Raw genomic sequence first — 21,828 nt, 5'->3', positions numbered from 1 at the left:
ATCACTTCCATTCCCATAACCCCTGAGCCAGGGGTCCTAATTAAACATTGCCCACTTGTCCCCTGTGAAGTCCTCACACACATGAGCCTTGGTGGCTGCAGGTGTGCCTGGCCGAGAATGCCCATCTGTAAGTCATATCTTGGGCTGCATAGCATGGCCGTAGGTTCCATGTCTTTAGGCTGACTTAGAAGGCCACAGACTTCTGTCCACTGTGCAAAACGTGTTTTTAAGAAAGAATCTGGGGGCTCCCAGGTGGCGCAGTTGGTTGAGCATTTGACTCTTGATTTTGGCTCAGGCCATAATCTCGTGGTTATGGGATTGAGCCCCACGTTGGGCTCACCACTGGGTGTGGAGCCTGCTTGGGATTCTCTCTCTCCCTCTCTCTCTGCACATCCCCTACCCCACTCATTCACATTCCCTCTTTTGCTCTCAAAAAAAAAAAAATGTAAAAAAAAGAAAGCTGAATTGGAATTTATCCTCTGCCAGGTGATAGAGTAACTTGTCTAACTGAAATTCAGAGGCCTGGGGTCTTGATCCAGTGAGCATTCTCCCCAGGGAGCTCTCTTTTGAGGGTGTGAGTAAAGTGTCTTGGCACCAAACTGTCAATGGGCACAGATACCCCTGTGCAAGAGACCAGCCTCTCCCATCGCTTCCTGCCCAAGAGGGTGAGGGTTCATTCGTCTCTTTGCCGGTGGCAGAAGAACTTTAATAACTATCACTCCTGGAGTCAAGAACTTTACATCTGTTACTAACTCCAGGAAGGCAGGTTACTGTAGCGCAGTGCTCCCAAAGTGTGGTCCCTGGACCAGCAGCATTGGCACCACACGGCCACTTCTTGGACTCCACCCCAGATCTACTGAGTCAGCAAACTTGTTGGTCGGGTCCAGTGATCTGTGTTTCAACATACCCTCCAGGTGATGATACTAATGCATGCTCAAGTGTGAGACCCCCTGGGAAAATGGTAGGAGCATGCAATCAGGTTGCTGAGGCAAAATCCTGACTCCACCACTGTGTGATGTAGGGAAGGTCTTGTCTCTGTTTCTTCATCTGGAAACTGGGGGTGATGAAGTATCTGCTACTGCTTTATAAGATGCTCGTGAAGAAGAGAGTTAATAGATGCAAAGTACTTAGACTGTGCTTGGCATAGAGAACCTGCTCAGGAGCGTTAGGCCTCATCAAAGGTGGTTACGACTATCTGACTCTACATAAGAGGCTCAGAGAGGTCGGTGACTGGCCCCGTGCTACAGAGGGAAGGCCTGATGTCTCAATCACTAGAAATATACCGCATTTCAGGGTGTGGGGTGGGGAAGCCTGGCATGCTGAACTGTGCTGAGCATCTGCAGGGGCAGGGGAGCATGTCCAGAGCTTGGCCATGCCCCTCCTACTGATAACTATGCCTCCAGGTGCCCTGGCCTTGGCTCTGCTGACCCCTCGTGCTTTCCCATGTGCCCTTGGGTTCTCTCTCACACACACTCTCTGTCTCCTTTGTGGGATCTTACGGTGAAACCAAACCAAAGGGTGTGACCCGACTTTCACCTTGACCTTGCTTTGTGGACAGCCAGAAGGTGGGCTGGCACCGGTGGAAGCACAGTGAAGACTTCAGGTTAAGGATGCTGCCTGAGAAATTTGGTGACAAATTAAAATTCATTCCTATGGAAAATTGAGAGTAGATTAGCCAAATTGCCTAGGCTTGTAAGACACTTCATGGATTCAGGTCTTTGGGGTAATTAGCAAATTGTGCATGGGATTGCTACGCTATTAATAAGGGGAAGTTTTCTCTTCTACCCGCTACATGCTGGGTTGGGGCTCTTTGTAACCATATGCAAATCTTCTGAGATACTTCTGTCCATCTCCCTTTGTCCCCCAGGGGTTACACACAAGGGTGATGCTTTCAGATCGGGCTCCCCTGCATCAGAGCTGTACCCGTAGGCCCATGAGCCTCTTTGAAGGAGCTTCAGAAGGTAAGACCTCCCCAAGTACAAAGTTACCGAGGACTAGGGGGAAAAGGCTCATCTCACTTTCAATTTACATTAAATAAGCCACATGGGAACTATGGCTCCTTTACTGGCTCACACCCTCCCCTCCAACTGCTTGTTCACAGACACACCACAAGCAAGCAGTCTAAAATAGTCTTTAGCGCCTTTTACAAAACTGGCCTGGATATGAACATCACAAATGCAATGTGCAAACTGAAATCAGGGCTGATGGTGTATTATCGGTGATTGTTTATATTTATCTGCCAGTGACTTCTTCAGAGCCTCATATTTATTCATTCAGTTCTTCCTTTGGGTCACATCAGTGAGAATGATTCTTATATATAGTGCTTCTTGGGAGGCACAGGATCCGGGATGTATTCCTTCCCTCTCATATGAGGCGGAAGAAGGATAGTCATTAAGGATTTTCCTGTAACTTGGGGACAGACCCACTGGGGTCTGAGAACACACACGCTGACACCATTCTATGTAAACCCAGACATGCTTCTGCTCATTTTAATTAGACAGATAAAATTAGCAAGGAGATTAAGATAAAAGGAGAAATTAAAAATATTTAAATGTTAGGTGGAATTTACAAAAGTGAATTGAACAATGAGGTACAAGAAGGAATGCGGAGAAACACAGACACATTTGAAACATTCCTCGGATGCCACACGGCTTAAGCCAGTCCACAAATAAGGTAAGAAGAATTCTCCCTTGCCATCTCTTGAATTACAGATTCTAGGGATGTGGAAGAACATTCTCCAGAAACACTTTCCTTCTCCTTCTCTTCAGATGTTACCAAGAATAATCAGTCAGTATCATTCTAGAATGGCCCACACTGCATCCAATTCAAACCACTCACCTGTTTCCTGTCTGAATTTGCAAGCTCCTGAGAGTTTTTTCCCCTTTAATTTTATTTTTCTCCCTGCTCTCTCTCCCCATTGGGCCAATAGGCCAACTGGGCCAACCAGAACACCAAACCAACAACATGCTCCAGCCCCTTTGGATTTTCCAGGGGCAAAGATCTCCCGGTTCTTCTTTCTTGTTTGCATCTGTTACGAACAAGCACAGTCATTTTTATAACACAGACATACATATGTGTGCTCCTGCACACGGAAACAGGTTTTTTTTTTTTTTTTTCCAATTTGTGGTTTCTTTTTCCTTTTTGCAGAAAATGCAAACAAAAGAAAAACAAGGTTTTCAATTGAAGGTACATCTCTTCTTCAATATGAAGACATTAATTGAATTGGTTGGATCCCCCATGCAGTGGTCAGCAAAGTCCTTTGGCAACTGACAGAACGACATCTGGAGACTCAGGAGCTGGGGTTTGTTTGAAGAAACTTCCCTACACGAGTCATGAGCAAAGGGAAATGGATGTGGGAGAAGGGAGAGGGCTCGTGGGGAGGAGTACAAAAGGAGAAAAGAAAAGAATGTCATTGGTGAGGAAGAAAATGGAAAACTGCCTCTGTTTCTTCCCTCTACCTCCTTCCCTTTCTTCCTGTGGATCGGTGACTCCAGCCCCGAGTGGGAGCGGAGTTTACTCTTGGTTGCCCCGATGCATACTGTTTTGTCTTCACTTCTGTCGAACATCACCCCTTCATATTTTTATTATTATGTTTTGGTTTCCCACGGCATCTTATACATGCTTCTGTCACTAAGAAATGAAGATTGCCTATTAAGAACAGGTCCAGTCTCTTCTTCACTGATGTAATGCATTTCTTAGCTGAGAAGCCACTCTTTCCAGAACATTCCACAGTGGTCAACCTCTGGTTCCCTCTTGAGCATGGTCCTTTTCCTTCCTCTCCTCCCCCCAGAAAATGAGAGTTCTCATGCCATTGCCGTTGGTGACTGACTCATCTGGACCCTCATAGAATGAATGCTGTTCAGGATCTTCTTCTGATGACCTGCCAAGGTGACCCCTATTCTCAGGAGGTCTCTAGGAGGGAAAAAGTCACAAAAAAAGGGCACGTTAGTGTTACGGCAGCTTTTCAAGGATCACAACTCATCACAGAAGGCAAGCTCTTGAATTAGGTGGGTAGGCAAATAAAAGTGTTTAAAATCCAACACTCAGATTACCCAAGTCTTTGGCAAATGCCTACATAGGTATTTTCTTGCTCAATCTCATTTGCTTCATGCAGTGGCCCTCGTCTCCAATGGCCCCCTCCCAACTTAGACAATCCTGGAAGTGTCGTGCCCTGTTCCTCACGTATGGGTGTTGGCTGGAGCAGCCCCTTCATTGTTTCCATGACCCTAGGCAGACTGGAACTTTCGCACGCGCGTGTGTGTGTGTGTTTTAACACTCCACGCACACACGATATGGGGCTTCTGTTATGCTGCGGAGCTTTCTGCCTAAATTAGTGATCACCCACTGAGATTGAAAAGATGTGGGGTTTGCTTAGTTTTCTGATGTTTTTCCCCTGAGTTTCCATTTTCTGCCTCTGTTTGAATTTTAATGTCATGAATTTTTAAGAAGGGTGATCTCAAAATAACTTTCAAATATCTGCCCAACCAGGAATCTAAGTAATATGTTTAGGATAGGGGTTTGGATTGTACTCATCTTTAAGCTGTGAGTCTTAATTTTGGGGAGACCCATGCATCTTTCCCTAGTTAATAATAATAATAATGTTATAGCATTGCTCAAGTATTTCTCATGTGCCATATACTATCTCCTGTATAGCTAAGGAAGCAGTTCATGAAAATTGACAAACCACTCAAGGTCAGTAATAATAATTTAAAAGCAATTGTTTCTTGCGTGCATTCTGTAGGCAGGCAATAGGCCAAGTGCTTTGTATACATTATTCCATTAACCTTTCACCACAAACCAATGAGATGGGTACTCTTATTTTTTGCTCATTTATGAACAAGACAAGTAGGGCTCAGAGAAGTTAAGTAACATGCTCAAGATCACACAGCAGGTAACTAACTGGTGGTGCAACTGGGGTTCAAATTCAAGACTACTTGGTTTTCAGCCACCCTGTAGGGCTGCTATCAGAACTGTTCTAAGGTCCTGACTATATTCCCCCAAAGGCCCCTGCCCCTGGCATAGCAGATCACTTTGTGCACCAGACCCACAAGGCTGCACCAGGCTCCTGTGCTCTCCTCAACACCCCCTTACAGCTGGCGGTCAACCCCCTCAGAGCTGCAGCTGGCTCAGATTGTCAAATTGTCCATGTCTTTTCAGCAAACACTTCTGAGAGGCATGCTTGAATTCTGAATTCACAAATTGTCCTGCAATCTATTTTATTTAGTAGCTCATGTTCTTTTTCCATCTTTTATCTCTCAAGAAACAAACTAAATTGCTCCAATAGCGTGTGGGCATTTTTTACTTTGAACTAAATCCCTTAATTTTTCCTTTTCCAGACTGAGGAAATTGCTCCATTGGATTCCTCCAGTTGTGGGGGGTTAGGGGGTGATGGCTCCATACTCAGCCACATCACAGTGAGGAAGCAGGCGCAGCCCCACCAGCATGAGCACCCATTGCTGCCCCTGAACCCGGGCTCTCTGGTCATCTAGGGCATCCATGCCAGCTCTGCAAGATGGGGAAGCTGCTTTTCCACTGGTAAGTGCTGCTTTTGTTGGTGATGGTGGTGCCTGACAATAATTCATAGTGGCAGGGACTGCCTTTATATGGCATCAACGGAAAATGAACTCACATTTAAAAAATGAATTCTGTTGTTTAGTGGATGCTAGGCTAGATGCACATTCAAGCCATCTCCCTAGGAAAAGCGGAACTTCCATCATTTCTGGCAAGAATCAACCTCAAAGAGGTAGAGTGGGGGTGCCTAGGTGGCTTGGTTGAGCAGGCGTCCACTCTTGGTTTCAGATCAGGTCATGATCTCACGGTTTTCATGAGTTTGAGCCTGTGTCAGGCTCTGCACTGACAGCACGGAGCCTGCTTGGGATTCTCCCTCTCTCTCTGCCCCTCCCCAGCTCATTTGTGTACTCTCTCTCAAAATAAATACATTAAAAAAAAAAAAAAAAAAAAAAAAAAAGAGGTAGAGTGGGACTCCAGGAAGACTGACTGCAAAGCAGGAGTCTGGGACAGAAGCTGTTCCTCTGAGGTTCAACTGCTGGGGCTGGATGGGACCCTGCCTCTCCCTTGGGACTCAGCAACTGGCCCACCTCGAGAGGGAATCCTGGCACCTAGCACTGTGCCTGACATGTATCAGGCGATCAGTAAGTGTTTGTCAATTGCCTGGAGGACCGACCAGTCCTCTACAGTGGGAAATGTGTATCACAAGCCACCAACCCCCATGTTGTCTATAAACGTTGTGGCCCAGGCAGCTGGTGAAGTCTCCTCTGTGGGGATGTGTCTATTCAAAATTTGACCCTTGCCAACTTGTTCCCAGCCTTGGCTGCATGTTAGAATCATCTGGGGAGTTTTAAACACCCTGATGCCCAGGTCTCAGTTCATACCACTTAAATCAGAAGATCTAGGCATGGAAATCAGCCATCAATATGTTTAAGAAAAAAATTTTTAATGTTTATTTTTGAGAGAGAGACACACACAGAATCTGAAGCAGGTTCCAGGCTCCCAGCTGTCAGCACAGAGCCTGATGCGGGGCTCAAACCCACAAACTGTGGGATCGTGACCTCAGCCAAAGTTGGACACTTAACTGACTGAGCCACCCAGATGCCCCAGGCAACAATATTTTTTTAAAGATTCCCAGGTGAGTCCAGTGTGCCACCATGTATGGGCATCGCTGTATCCCTGGGGTGGACTGGTAGAAGGAGATGGAATTAGCCATCAGGAAAGCAGCTCTCAGGCCCTGCTTTGCCACTCGTGAGCACTGAGTGTTCAGGCACTAATTCACCTACTTTCTGAATCTGCTGAATGGAATGAGTACAAGTAGATGAGTATCTCCCAAACTACAGTTCCACGAAACCCTGCCCCTCAAAAATATGGTTCCACAGTATTTAATAATTTTAAATGGGTTTCTTTATTTCAGGATTTCTCATGGCCTTTAGAATGCTAATATGTGTAGTGAATCTCCAAAAGGGTGATAAAGTACGCAGTATATCCCAAATTTATTTGACCATGGGACCTTTTTTCCAAGGAGAACCTATTAACATTTCCCAGAACTGGTGCTGCTCAGAACATTCTTGGGGAAATGACGGACTAATGGATCTTTAAGACCCTTTCTGGCTCTCATCTTATTTGAATAATTTTAGTTTTCGCATTCCTCCATACTCCTGTGGGAATTGCAGACTGGTAAATAATTTGTGGGAGATGGAAATGTATGCTTATTCACATGCGCTATCTAAGTACAAATATGAGCTCCCCACACGTCTGAGATTGTTGCTGAATCAGTGTAGTGCCTCTTCCTGCTATGTTGTTGAAAGTGCTGGCTGGCTGTGTTCTTTCCATCTGGATGCTCTTTTTGATGGGTTAAGTTTGAAAACAAATGGAGGAGAGAGTCTTGATGATTAGGCAAATGACATATGGCTATGACTTTGAAGAACTCTCATTTGGGGCCAGACTGGACCTCAGCCTCCCCATCCCACCCCTCCATCTTTCCAGGGCGCTTCACCACCAGATCTGATTCTATACAGAAGTGGAGCTCTGGGGGTGAGGCAGAAATCAAAACTTGTACCATGAGCAATAGCAGGGAAGGAGCCTTGATCCCCACCCACGGGATACAGAGAGGAGATTTTTATCACTTACTCTGATGTCATCTGGGTGACCAGCTGGAGGGAGGTGAAGCCGGCTGTGAGGAAGCTGTCCCTGTACTGGACCATTTTGATGGCACTGAGCCAGTCATCCACGGTGGTAAAGGCCGTGAAGTCTGGAATGGAGCGGTCTAGCAGGGGCTGGGAAGGCCTGAGAGAAAGAGAGAGAGAGAAGCAGGTAACCCCACAGCTGCAAAGGTGCGTGGATAGAGCCACACTCTGGGCAGACAGCAGACTTCATGTAGGATGAGAATTCTTTCCTGACAGGATGAAGATTACAGGGGAGCCCTGTGCTGACCCTTCTTGCCTTACAGAATCCTGAGTGGGCATAACTTCTGGAGGCGAGATGGCTGGTACCCCTGCCTACGGGCCCTGTCTCGCATCAGTCAGCTCAGACAGCTAGACTGACACAGCATGAAGTCTGGAGGGAAGAGAAGGCCCATAACTCCTTTGTAAACTGGAACCTAGGAGCTTTACCATCCAAAGTTTCACCATTAAAAATATATAAAGTTCACTACAACCTTCCCAAATCTATTGGTACCATTTTTTTTTTTTCCTGGTTCTATCCTCAGCTAATTGGAACAGAGCAGCTCTCCGCTGATCTTCTCTGGGACATTCTCAAAGCAGACACTTCACTATCCAATCCACAAAGCAGGGTGCCACCTTAATATATCCCTCAACGCCCAACACCCATGCCCAGTCCTTCACCAAGAATTAAAGATTTGACCTCCAAAATATCTCATACTCATCCACCTCTTTCTGCATCATTACCCTGACTGAAGACCCTATCTTCTCTGCCATTATTCCTGCAATATCCTCCTGTCGGTCTTCACGCATGTTCCTTCCCCTCAACATAAGGTCCACACTGTGGCCTGGTGCTCTTTGAAAACTGCAGGTGCGATCATGTCCATAACCTTCACCCTGACCCTGATTTGTGTCAAATCCTTCAATGGGTGCTCGCTACTCTGAAAATCAAGCCCAGAATTCTTAGCAGGGCCCACATGTTCTGAGCGTCTGGCCCTTGCCCACCTTGCCAGCCTCAGCCCTGACCCAGTCCCCTCACAGACTGGACTCAGAACACACTGGTCCTGTCCTTCCTACCCTCGAGCCTCTGTTCATGCTGTTCCTTGGTCTGGAACACTTGTCCCTTGATTCTCATCTTCCTTTCATTCAATTCATGCATTTCCTCCCTTCAGTGCTCAACTGGAATAACACTTATCAGAGATGCCTCCCTGACACGCAGGTATCGCATGTATCCATTTACCTCTCCAACACCACGCACCTCCCTGCCACAGTGGCTATCAAGGTCTCAATTTTGCATTTCTTTGGGTGATCATCTGGTCTTGCCCCTCCTAAATGATTCAAAGTTCCATGAGGACATGAATCATGTCTATCTTATTCATTCTATACTGCAAGGGGCACAGTGCTTAGCACATACATGCCCAATAAACTTTGGTTGAAATATTAATAAATCAGTTAACACTGCAATGTAGAGGAATAATATACAGCTGACAGCTACTGACAGGAGATGAAAATTGTTCTGTGCATTTGCTCATAACAAATCCGATGGCTTTTTATTTCTGTGTCCCATAGCAATCAGGGCCTTTAGCGGCTAATAGGTTGGCCAAGGTTCCAAGTCTGCAGTTCTACCTTGTGTGGTTAACAAAAAGTGTGCCTTCTGGAAACAGGATCTCCCAGAAGTGGGGCCTCATACCACTCCTATCAGACACATTCAATTATTACAGAGCCCAGTGCCCAGCCCATCTGAAGCCAGCAGACAGTGGAGACCCAGACAGGTATCTTGATATCTGTCTATAGCCCATGCTGTAGGCAGGGAATATTTTAGAAAGATGGAAAGGAAAAAGGAAACAGGAAGTCTTGGACTCTCTTCCATTAGTGGATAAGGTTAGCCACCTCACCCTTGCTCTCAATAGATCAAAAGGCTAGCAGCCTTGCTATTGGGCCTGCCCCTAGTTATGAGACCACCCACACCTACGAACCACCCTATTCCACGAGACTCACACGGCGGTGATGGTTGCCACAGTCTTGAGACTTGCCGGGTTCCGGATCATCTTGTCCAGGGTGTTGACAATCTCCGCAAAGCGGGGCCGGCTGTTACGGTCCTTCTGCCAACAGTCCAGCATGAGCTGGTGTAGAGCAGCTGGACAGTCCATGGGTGGGGGCAGCCGGTAGTCCTGCTCAATGGCATTGATGACCTGTAGTGACACACATGGGAACGGGTATGATTGGGTGATGAGACACCCGCCAGTCATTCACAAAGTAGCTCCCAAGGATGGAGCCTCCCTCATTCTGTGCTCATATACCTCTCTCCATAATGGATTTGACGTGTACTTGGCTTTCCCCCCTAGACTGTCCCTAGTACCCGCAGTGAGGCCTGGCACACACTAGATCTCTGTAAATGCTTACTAAAGAATGAGCTGGTGAATAGCTTGAGCTTCTCCTCTCTTTAAGAGGACATCAGGCCCAATTTTGCAGCTGGCAGTGATGATGAGATGGCACACAGGAAACCTAGTGGACATTTGTTCTTTATAAAGGACCCCCATCAGGAAGCCTGGGTGGCTCAGCCGGTTGAGATTCCGACTTCAGCTCAGGTCATGATCTCGCAGTTTGTGAGTTCAAGCCCCTGTCGGGCTCTGTGCTGATGGCTGGGAGCCTGGAGCCTGCTACGGATTCTGTGTCTCCCTTTCTCTCTGCCCCTTCCCCGCTCGTGCTCGGTCCCTCAAAAATAAACGTTAAAAAAAATTAAAAAAAAAAAAAGGACCCCCACCAAAGCCTGTGGTGGCTTCATCCTTACACTGCTAAGAGAAGAGAAAGGAGGGAAGGAATCAGCCTTTAACAGAGAGCCTACTCCATGCTAGGGCCACTCTCGATGCTTCCTGTGCATTGTTTGCCTTGACCTTCATGATGCAGCAACATGAACTGGCTTGAAGAGAATTTGACTACACAAATCAGTTAAGTGCAATGACAACGGTCAAAATAACAAGGTGAACTAAAGTGAATATGGCCAATGAGGTTTTGGTAATTTTTGCAGGCTCCAGGGGATAATTTTGTCAAGATCTTAGAATCTTTACATAGTTTGGTCTGCTTTTCATATGGTTGCAAGAGCTTATTTCACACTTTATATCTTAATTTCCAATTCATTTAAATAGATTATGACTGCTCTGTGCTTTTTGTAATAGCAAAAATAACTGTCAATGACCCAGTGCTAAACATGGGAATTTATTACGGTGCCCTCCTACGGTGATGGAAGGCCTGGTGTACAATGAGCACCTTTAAGTGATGTAAAAATGTATCTGTTGAAATGGAAATATACTCACACTGTAATCTTAGGGAAAAGAGCAGGCTGCATAACTGCAGGTATAGTATAATCTTGCTTTTGTAAAAACAAAAATCAAAACAAAACAAAAAAACAGTAATTATACACATGCATAAAAAAGACCTCGGAAAAATAGATGGCATGGCATTAAATGGCGGTTGCCTCTGGGCAGGTAGACACATGAGTGCTTTTCATGCTCGTTTGTGTTCTTACTTTCTATAATAATTATACATTGATTTTATATTAAAATAAACAGTTCAAGCACCTTCAACAACAAAGGAAATAATTTGGAGTTCAGAGATTTTCAGGTGTTTTTACCTCTACTTTAAAAAATGTCAGATTCATTTCAACGGATTCTTCTTCTTCTTTTTTTTTTTTTTAAACTTTGTAGATCGGTCAGAAAGTATTTTCAATCAGTTTGTATTTTTACAAATTCTATGCCCAGGATATAGGACATGGAGTGGGGCATGAGATATGACCTGAAGTCATTAGAGATAATCAAGGTGTATTATTGCTTCTATTCTAGGTGGTGGAAAAACAAACAAGGATACAAACCACACTGGTATCAGTTCTATACACAAACTGGTGACTGGGAACGTGCACTTTTTGAATAGTATGTTGCTTCGCTGATAAATTTTTACCCCCGTCAAACTTCTGTCAATCAAATTACCTGCTTTCCTCTAAGGAGGGCATTACAGTCCATTTTCCCCATGAGGAAATAGAGGCACACACAGTGGAGTAACTTGCCTGATGACCCACAGCTAGGAAATGGCAGGACTGAGAATAAATCATAGAGGTGTCTGATTTTTAAGTTTGGAACACCTTGAAGCCCACTTTCCTGAGGCCTCTGTGGGGCTGCCATTGTAATCTCGACCTGAAGAGTAGTCCTTGGAGCTGTTTGATGTCTTCACGGCAGGAAACAGGGGTATGGAGCTAAACCAAGTAATCCATGAGGAGGAGTGGCCAGGCATCATTCGCATCAGCGTGGCTCATAAACTGGCACCCTTTCCAGCTCCTTCTAGGCAGCCAGACCCAGGGGCCCTGTCACAGAGCCCCCACTCACTGTGGAGATAAGTGGGATTATCCACTGAATGGCCCCCGAGCTCATTTGGGGTTCCTTAAGGACAAGCTAGGCAGGGCCAGCAGGAAGGGCTAGTGTCCATATTCAACTTCTCATGGGGATCGGGGACCCCAAAGTCTTCCAGTGCAGGGCAGCTCATGTTGCCCTAAACTGTTGGCATCTCTGCTCAAATTATGTGGTGCCAGAGCCCCAAGTACTTAATTCTTCCCACTGACAAGTTTTCCTCTCGTCTTCCTGTAACAGGAAGGAGTACTGGAGTCAGGGGGCACATCTCCATGGTGTGACCAGCTGGCCCAACCACTCCTGGCAGAGCACCAAGAGACTGGGGGACCCATACATGGACTGAGTCTTCCGTCTGTGAGGTCTGGGCTAAATGCAACTTAGCTACGCTTCCCGTCTCCTCCGCATGCCACCTCACTGGAAATTTTGAAGACTATCCTGCCATTTGTTTTGTATTTCCCGTGCCTGTCTGGTATGGTTTCTTTTTAAGAGGATATCAGAACCACTGATCCCTCCTCCCTGTGGGTCGGCCAGGAGTGCAGACCCCCACATGGTGCTGGTGATGGTGTGGCATTGTAGCTAGGGGCGAAGACACTGGAGGCCTGGGTTCAAATCCTAGTTTCACTTCTTATTAGCTCCAGAACCTTGGGAGAGTCACTTGACTTCTGGAAATTGCACAGATAGGGTTATTAAAAAGATTACATGGCACAGTGAGGTGATGTTGAGCACCATACACCTGAAGGAATGGTAGAGGGAATATCTTCGTCAGATGGAGGCTGTCATTCCTGCCACATCTACTACGGTACTTGTCCCTGCAAAGGAGGTTACTGTTCTGCTGCTGGTCACTGCAGATCTAGGGCCACAGTGTTTTGAGAAGCACGAAGCACATAGTGGGGGGTTGATTAATGGCCAGATTCCTATTTCTCACCTTTCAGGATATAGGATAGCCATGCTCATGTTTACAAAATGGGACTTCGTGCCATTTGCTATCTCTTCTACATAATTTTGTTGTCATTACTCAAGCTGATATTCTGGGAGCACTGATGCCTCTTGCACATTGGAAAAAAAAAAAAAACAAAAAAACAAAAAAACAACCTTTACCTTCCACCCCAAAGAAAAAATTACCTAAGTCATTAATTGATGTGTGGGTAGCATCTATCTACCCAAGCCTTTCGTTGAAGTGCTATGCCTTTGGAGGGGTTTACTCTCTTTAAGAATCTGGGTGTTTTCCAAATTTCCTGAGTATAGAACTTGTAATCAAATTAAAACATCGTTATTTCAAAAAAAATAACTGTGGTCCTCTAATGGGGTTTTGGGATCATTCTCTGTCACACCTGCCTTGCTAGCAGGTGTGGGAAACTGGGAGGAGACATGGAGAAGCCCCTTCCATCCGACCACCTGATGGCTGTAAACACCAGTGACCACGTTTGAATTGTGTGGAAAGATTTGGCCCAAGGTGGGGGGTGTAAGGTATTCTTCTGAGCAGACTTGAAAACTGGGGTCAGACCTGGGCCCCCTTCCTTGGTCTGTAACAGGATGAGATAAATGGATGTTGAAAACACTGGCGATTAGAATGAGATCAGATGGCATTTCCAGAGAGAAGCAAGAGTGAGGGTGTGGTGGTGAAGAGAACCAGCCCGAGAGAGGCCACTGTCACCCAAGCAGAGCAGGCTGCCACCTCACTTGGAGTGGTCTGCAGCAACTCTTCGGGCCTCCGACGGCCAGCGTAAGCCGATGCTCTGGGCCCTCAAGAGCTGGGGCAGGGAGGGGAGAGGGGCTGCTTTTGTTTCCCCTGTACCCGGAGAAGGCACGTGCTGGGGGCTGGGGTTGGATGGGTTGGGTGGGGACGGGGCAGGCGGTCTGACTCATGTGCCTCGGGGAAGTGACTAGAGCTTCCTGGGGGATGAGAGGGCCCCTAGCCTCGCTCAGACCACATTTCCTATTAGTGAGCTGGGCGGTACCTGCTCCACCTTCCGCAGAGGAGAGTGAAGTGGAGAAGCTCAGAGCAGTGGAGGAACCAGGGCAGAGGGGGTTAAGTTGAGCTCTGATGTTTCAGTAAAACCACAGCTCCTCTCCACAGACACTGCCACTCTCATTATCTCTGTCAATCAGATCCAAGCAGCAGAACTTCCAAGTTCTCTCTCTGGCTGACAAACTCTCTGTACATGTTCAAAGACCTTCCTGGGCTCCGGAAGCCCAATTACCAGCACTCTGACTTGCCTCTGCAATTCCCTTTCTTAAGGCCTTTCAACTGTCATCTGTAGAACCCTTTACTGCCACCACCTCTGAGGTTTCTGATGAGTGTGGCTCTAGCCCGGCCACTTGCGGCCCCTCCTGGCTCCCTCTCAGGCCGGGCCGGTTCCGAGTGGGCCAAAGGCACCCCCCACCCCGCTTTCCACCCAGAGCACAAATGCACTTGGGACAATGCTTAGGGGCCTCGTGTTGGAGAAATACAACAAAATTGAAATAAACTGCTATTTTGCAGATGTTCCTCTTCCCTTTGAGACCCAGCTCAAGCATCAAATATCTGGGAAGCCTTTTTTACCTCCCCGCCTCGCCTAAATGTTCCCACAGCCCCATGGAGTAGGTGCCGCTGGACTGGGAACAGCCGAGAACGGAACCGGCAAGCACAATGCTTAGCAGCAATGAGTGTTTGCTGAATGAATGATCTGGGAATTCTGGAAGTCTAATATCAGAAATTCCATTTGTTTTCAGCAGAAGTGAATTCATTTGCTGAGAAGATCTTGAATGTCAAATCTTGCCTGTCAGTTTCATAATCCATTCTATGTGTGCTGAATTGTTCTTAATAGGATTAGAGTCTCAGAAAAGGGCCTCCCTGTTTCCTGGATCACATTTATGACTGCTCCAGCTGACGGTATGGATGCAGCCGGGTGCGGCTGATTTCATGAGCGCAGCCTCAGCATCAATTCTGACACTTACTGCTCTGACATGCTACAGGGCAGAGGCGAGGCGGGGATAATCATAGATGAGAGGGGGCCTACACGCCACACGTGGCCCTGGGACCTGGTTAACAATGCAGCCGTTTCACCTGCCCTGGGCTGACGCCACTGCGCCCATGGGATCAGGGCGCACATTCACAGCAGGAGCCCAGCTCCCAGATCACCACCTTTCTCAGTCGCCTGAGCACCTGCCATGGCTCTAAACCTCGGGCTGGAGAGAGGGCTCACTGAGGCCAGATTTCTCCAGTTAACAGGGCCCCGGAGCCACCAAGCATGGAGGTGCTTATGGTGCAGCTGATTGCCCAGTGGAGCAGATCTGGACTGGGGAGAGCCCTGCCTCATCCTGCTGCTAGGTTGGGAAAGATAATAACTGCCCCCCGGGGAGATGAGAAGAGTAAGAACAGAGGAATGCAGTTTTTGCAACCCTCTCAGCTCCAGGGGGAGGGTATGTATTGAAAATACAAAAGCGGAATGGTCGGAGGGGGGGGGGGGGAGGGGGCGGGAACAGCCCAGGATCAAAGGCAGTGTGGAAATTCAGATAGGACTTTCGATTGGGGCCTTAACAAAGCAAATCATCCTCAAAAGGCTTCCTCACCGCTTAATAGTTATGAAGCAAAGGGTCTCATCTGGAACACCTCTGCTTAAAGCATCTTAGACGCTTAAAGCCTGGAGGGGTGCTCATCACCTCCCCAGAGACAGGGTCCCACTCCTGCTGGCCATCTGAATCTGACCAACTTTGGGAAGCTTGCTCAGCTCCTCCTTCAGTGACAGGTGACAGGCCCCCAGAAGAGTAGACTCTCAGGAAAGAAGGGCCCTTTCCAGTTCCTCTCTTTAAAGTTGAGAGGTGTGAGCTACATAGAAACTGCCACTCGGGGCACCTGGGTGGCTCAGTCGGCTAAGTGTCCGACTTCACCTCAGGTCACGATCTCGCAGTTTGTGGGTTCAAGCCCCGCGTCGGGCTCTGTACTGACAGCTCAGAGCCTGGAGCCTGTTTCAGATTCTGTGTCTCCCTCTCTCTGACCCTCCCCTGTTCATGCTCTGTCTCTCTCTCTCTCAAAAATAAATAAACGTTAAAAAAAATTAAAAAAAAAAAGAAACTGCCACTGGTTCAACACAGCACATCTGTCAGAGGCCCCGCCCATAGACTAGCTCTGCTCCGCCTCTGTCGGAAGGACAACACAGGGGCTGCACGCTTTGAAGCAGGGCAGAATCTCCTACTTCATTTGGGCCTGCTGTGTTTCATGGCCCACAGCCATTAGGAACCAGCCCTGGAGCTCCCGGGTTGGCCCAGGTACCTTTACAGGCTCTGGGGGTATCGGGATTGTCATATCTCCATGCTGGACTCTTTGATTAGTTCAAACACTGCTGCCAAGGGGGTTCCTGTATCTCCTGCCTGGACGTCTCAAGTTCAGGTTGTGAGGCCCTGAGCTGAAACCAGAGAGGAGGGGCTGGCATGCCACTGGCTGTGGGAACCCTTCGATGGGGGTTTGTGGCGACCAGGTACCGCTGACACTCACATCTTGGTTGGACATATCCCAGTAGGGTCTCTCTCCAAATGACATGACTTCCCACATGACGATCCCATAGCTCCAGACATCGCTGGCAGAAGTGAACTTGCGGTAGGCAATGGCCTCTGGAGCTGTCCATCTCACGGGGATCTTCCCTCCCTGGAAGAAGGAGAAGCCAGTCAGCCCAACTGTCAGGTTTCTAGTCGAAAGCAGGAGAAAATGAACTCAGCATGCACGTGCTTTCCACTCTCCTGCCCTCATGTCCGGTGAGTTAGGACATCCAGGATAGCCCGAGCCCCATGGGCAGGCCTCCATTACGCACCTGCAGACAGGGGCTCAAGGAGGATTTGTGTGACCTGTGCTGGTCTCACGCCATAAGTGGACACACCACCGTGAGGATGGCTGTACCGAAGCTTCGTGAGTCCCCAACTCCCTGCACACCGATCTTAATGTCACTGTTGGGAGGTGGGTGGTAGAGGGGGTGTAAATGGTGTACATGCACCCCAACACCCAATTCCCTACTACAGGAGATTGGCTAAAGGAGCCAGGAGATGTCAGGTGCGGCTGTCTTTGTTCCACAGCATTTGTAGCCTTCATAACATTGGGTCGGCAGAAGCAAAACAAACACAAAAGTGGGAGCCTCCTACTACAAGATCACTTTCCTTGTGTTTCACCTCTTGCAGGGGGTTGAGGGTGGGGGGAACAGTTTCCTCACCCTGCAGCTTGCAGACAGCCCTGGGGCTGCACTGGGTTTAATGGGCCGGCACTGAGGTCTCTGCAGGTGCCAGCTATTCCCCCCCTGCCTTTCAGTGGAGGTTGACATTCCAAGGCTGGAGGTAGACACTTCTCACTTTTAGGTCTGCTTCTCCTCCTTGCCCTCCAACCCCACACTGGATGCTTCCAACCTGCTCTCTGCTTGGCCCTCAGCTTGTCTGCCAGACGTTGGCCTGTTTTAAGGGATGACTATCCATCCATTCATTCATTTGCCCTGTCAACATTAGGCAGTGAGCACTGCTTTGTGCCAGGCACTTTTTGAGGAGCTGGTGTCCCAGAGATGAGCCAGCCATGGTTCCTGGCCTCAAGCTGCACAGGGAGTGGGGAGGCAGATAAGACAACAGACACTTAAAATGGGGATATGGCCTCCCTAACCGCAGGGGATACAGATTCCCTGACACAGGTAGTGGGTGGGGAAGGAGCCCAGCAGCAGCCAGAAGGCCAGTGTCCTGTGGGGTTAAGGGCACCTAGAGCCTTTGTTTGGGTTTGGATACAAGTACTGCCCCTTCCAACCTGTGTGACCTGGGGCCAGTCACATAACCTCTCTGTACCACTCTTTCTCCTTGGCGCAGTGGGGGAAATGATCACACCTATACAGTCAGAACATGGGTTACTGCCCACACAGTGCTTGGGACAGGGCCTGGCATGCCACACATTTGGGATCTGTGGCTTCACCATCTGCTCAGTCCCAGAGGACGAGTAGAAGTTGATCAGGCAAAGAGACGGGAGGAGGAAAGTCCAGGCAGAGAGGAGCATGCACGGGTGCCGGGGGGGGGGGGGGGGGTAAGAGCGAGGATGCAAGGGGGACCCCAGCATGGCTGCAGCTTGGCAGTCCCAAGGGTGAGTGCGGGAAAGGGGCGGAGGGCAGGGCACCAATGCCACTCCATGCCCCAGGGTGAAGTGGGGGACACACGTCAACGCAGCCCTCCACAGCTCATCAACCTCTAGAACAAATACGATCCTCATTTTCATTTCTTCCTGCCAACTAGCCGGCTTTCCCTCCCTGGCCTTTCTCTCTGTCTGGGCTCTGCCGGCACAATACTGGAGGCTCCCTCCCTCCCCTCTGCATCTGCCTCAAGCCTCTGCTGAAGGAGGCTATTTTTACACTGACCGCTCTCATGATCTGTTCCAATCACCAGAGACGCATGTTGGACTTTGGCAAAAATACCTTTAAAATGTGTAAGTGGTCAATCTGAGTGCGAGTGACAGAAAAAGGAGTAAGCAGCAAAGCGTATTTACATCTGGTCCTGACCAGGGCCTGAGAGGAATAACGGCTGCCTGGCCAGGACCTCCCCAGATGCACATCCAGCTTCCTGCAAAGAAGACAGTCCTGATTTCCCCCGAGGACCACAGGCTTTTGTGGTGGGAGATGTCCTCAGCTCAAATGCCAGCAACATGACAAATGCCTGGAGGGCAGGCCTGGGCCTCTGCAGCAACAGGGTGCTTTGTTCTTACCATCTCCCAGAACATGCATGAGCTCACTGGTTTTATCTGTAAGGCACCCATGGCTGGGAAGACAGGTGGAACATTCAGCCAGTGAACCGGGAGTTAGCAAACACCTGGAGGCCAGTGTCCACCATTGGGGTGGATGCCACGCCTGGAGAAGGCCTGGCAGCCCCGCGGAGGGGTTTCTGCTCCCTCAGAAGCAGAAACTGGGTGAAGTGAGGCAGGAGAGAGCAGGAGTTTAATTCAGGTGACTGTGTGTGTGTGTGTGTGTGTGTGTGTGTGTGTGTGTGTGCGCGCGCGCGCATAAGAGAGAGAATGGGGCTCCGTAAGAACTTATCAATATGTGTGAGAGGAGAGTGGGAGACAGAAAGCTTGGCTGTGTAGGTCTGTGAGTAAGAGAATTAGGGCTTATCTTCTGTGTGTATGTTTGTGTCAGGGAGAGGGGGAGGGGACTCTAAAGTGCGGTTCTTCTGAATTTCAAAGAGGCGGATTGGGAGTCTGAAGGTGTCCTCTCTGCCAAGTCTGGAGCAGACCCCAGGGGCTGCCGGTGACAGCTGTTGAGTTGCTCCCTCCTGCATGTAAAGTGGTGGAGCCCGGCCTGCTGGCAAAGCGCCGCAGCCCTCCTGCCACCTTGTGCTGTTGGGCCTCACTGAACACAGAGTTTGGCCTGTCATGGCCACCTCCCCCCCACCCCCCCCACCAATCCCAGCGGGAGCAGAGCCTTCCAGAAGAGCCTTCCAGGACCGACAGGTGACAGCTTGTCACACCAGCTCTCCCACTTAGCCAAGAGAGCAGGAGATGCGACCTCTGAGGCGAACCAAAGGAGGGAAAGTCAGGGGGGCATAGGGATGGGTGCTTTCATTCCTGGGAATTTTAAACTATTCCTCCCAGCTTTTCAGACATCACTTCATGAGCGTTGCCTTCTGATGCTCAGAGGTAATTATGGTGATGATTATTTAACTCGTCTTCAGTTATGTGAGAGGAAAGCTATTAACGTAGAGCATAGTGACCAGCCCCATGGAGGGAGACCGGAAGAAAAGGCAGTGGAATGGTGTTACAGAAGGCAGGGTTTTTGCCAGTGAGGACGGTCCTCCTGCTAGAAGAGAAGTCTGGACCAGAAGGCCCAAGGCCATTGCATTCATATAATTGCAAAGTGCTCTCAGAGTCACTGGCTCTCTCCAATGCAGGCATGAGGAAGGACCACAGAGAAGGAGTGATTTGCTCTGTTGGATGGGAAGGCACATGAGGGAATAATTCTCAGGGGGAGGAGCAGATGAGGCTCACTGGAAAAGAAAGTGCATCCACATGGGCAAAAAGAGGCCGACCTTGGGCTATTTAAGAGAGCACTGTCCCTCCACAGGGTTTCTCCAAGGTGCCTGATGACTGCTACCTCCAGGGACAGAGAGGCAGTCTGCATTCTGCAAGGACCCTGTTTCCCCAGAGCTGCCACAGGAGGTCACTGTTTGGGTGTGGGGGAGGGAGAAGGGAAGAGGAGGGAGAAGGCTCTCACCACCATCAGGGCCCTAGGCTCCCCACAGGACTTGCACGCTGTGTAAAGCTTCGCATTGAATGGTTGGGCTGCCAAGAAATTCTTCAAAAGTTTGAAATCCACTGCTTCAGAATAAACACGCCTTAACTCTGGTATAAGACAAACTATAATTGTGTGTGTGTGTGTGTGTGTGTGTGTGTGTGTGTGTGTGTGTGTGTTTGCGTGTATGTGACTTGATGAACTAAAAGATTATCTGGCAGTGGATTAATTCTAATCTAGACATCTTCAGGGTCAACTGCCAGCAGGTGTGACCAACAGGTGGAAGGTTTCAGTGTAGAGGTACTTTAAGTCCCTCAGCCTCAGCCAGCCTGCAACAAGCATCTAGCCAGCACCCATGCTGCCCAGCATCCTGGTGGAGATGTGGCAGTCAGTGATGAGACTCAGCTCCACTCTCAAGGATCCATGGATAGCCACCATGCCTCCCAGCCAGTTCATTCTCTTGTCACAATAAGATTAAGTAGACACAGCTTATAGCTTTGGTTCTAAAACCCAGTCAATTGTAGAGTTTTACAGGCCAAAGTCTTAGCATAGTGCCAATTCCCCTTGCTGATTACTTATCCTAGTGATGCCCATAAAAGTAATACTTCTGTGGGCGAGGGGCATTGCTACAGTACTTTCCTCTGCCATCTTGTGTGGGATGAAGTCTCACTGGGGATATAGCAGGGTTCCAGACACTCATGAATACTGAGTATGGTGATAAAAGACTTATTCATCAAATATTGGGATCATGCTACATGTGGAATTCTCTTGAAGTCTGGAAGCAATAGGTTTATGACCAAGAGCATCATGCAGTATCTCTGAATTTCACAATAAACAACTCTCCGAAAGGTTTATAACATATAAAGCATATTGGAGTTGTTGCGGAGATCCACAATGATATATATGTAAACCACTCGGTATATTATTGTCACCATTAAACAAGATTTATTGAGTTGTGTGGGTTGGATTGTGTCCCATTCCCCCACCCAAAAACATATTCAAGTTCTAACCTCCTGTACCAGTGAATGTGACCTTATGTGGAAATTGGGTATTCAAGATGTAACCAAGTAAGATGAGATCATACTGGATTGGGGGATGGACCTAACATCCAATGACTGGTGTCAGAATAAGAAGGCCGTGTGAAGACACAAAAATGGGTAGGAGGGAATAACATATGAAAATGGAGGCAGAGATTGGAATGAGGTACCTACAAGCCAAGAAATGCCAAGGATTTACAGCAACAGCCAGAAACTAAGAGAAAGGCATGGAACAGATTCAACACCTTGGTTTTGGACTTCTAGCTTCCAGAACAGCGAGAGAATAAATTCCTGTTGTTCAAAGCCACCTAGTTTGTGGTGCTTTGTAACAGCAGCTATAGGAAACTAATACATTGAGTATATACAAATTTATCAGGCCCTCGCTTAAAAGTACTGCTGTTAGGGATGCCTAGGTGGCTCAGTTGGTTAAGCGTCTGACTCTTGACTTGGGCTCAGGTCATGATCTCATGGTTTGTGAGTTTGAGCATCGCATAGGGCTCTGGGCTGACAG

At 48.3% G+C, this 21,828-nt stretch overlaps 1 protein-coding gene across 2 annotated transcripts in view; it reads right to left on the bottom strand.

Moving 5' to 3' along the window:
- Positions 1–2,475: 2,475 nt before the first annotated feature.
- EPHB1 (EPH receptor B1) overlaps positions 2,476–21,828 on the bottom strand; it is a 432,698-nt gene continuing 413,345 nt past the window's right edge. For both annotated transcript variants that reach the window (XM_086674337.1, XM_086674338.1), the window contains exons 13-16: positions 16,542–16,691; positions 9,669–9,862; positions 7,642–7,797; positions 2,476–3,912 (exon numbers count right to left, since the gene is read on the bottom strand). In XM_086674337.1, the coding sequence (XP_086530463.1) occupies positions 3,804–3,912; positions 7,642–7,797; positions 9,669–9,862; positions 16,542–16,691 (609 nt within the window). In that variant the 3' untranslated portion in view covers positions 2,476–3,803. The remainder of the gene's footprint in view (positions 3,913–7,641; positions 7,798–9,668; positions 9,863–16,541; positions 16,692–21,828) is intronic.

This window comes from Puma concolor, chromosome C2, assembly GCF_028749965.1.
Source record: "Puma concolor isolate L17-30 chromosome C2, mPumCon1.1.hap2, whole genome shotgun sequence".
Taxonomy (NCBI): Eukaryota; Metazoa; Chordata; class Mammalia; order Carnivora; family Felidae; genus Puma; species Puma concolor.
This window is presented reverse-complemented; position numbering and strand designations above follow the sequence as displayed.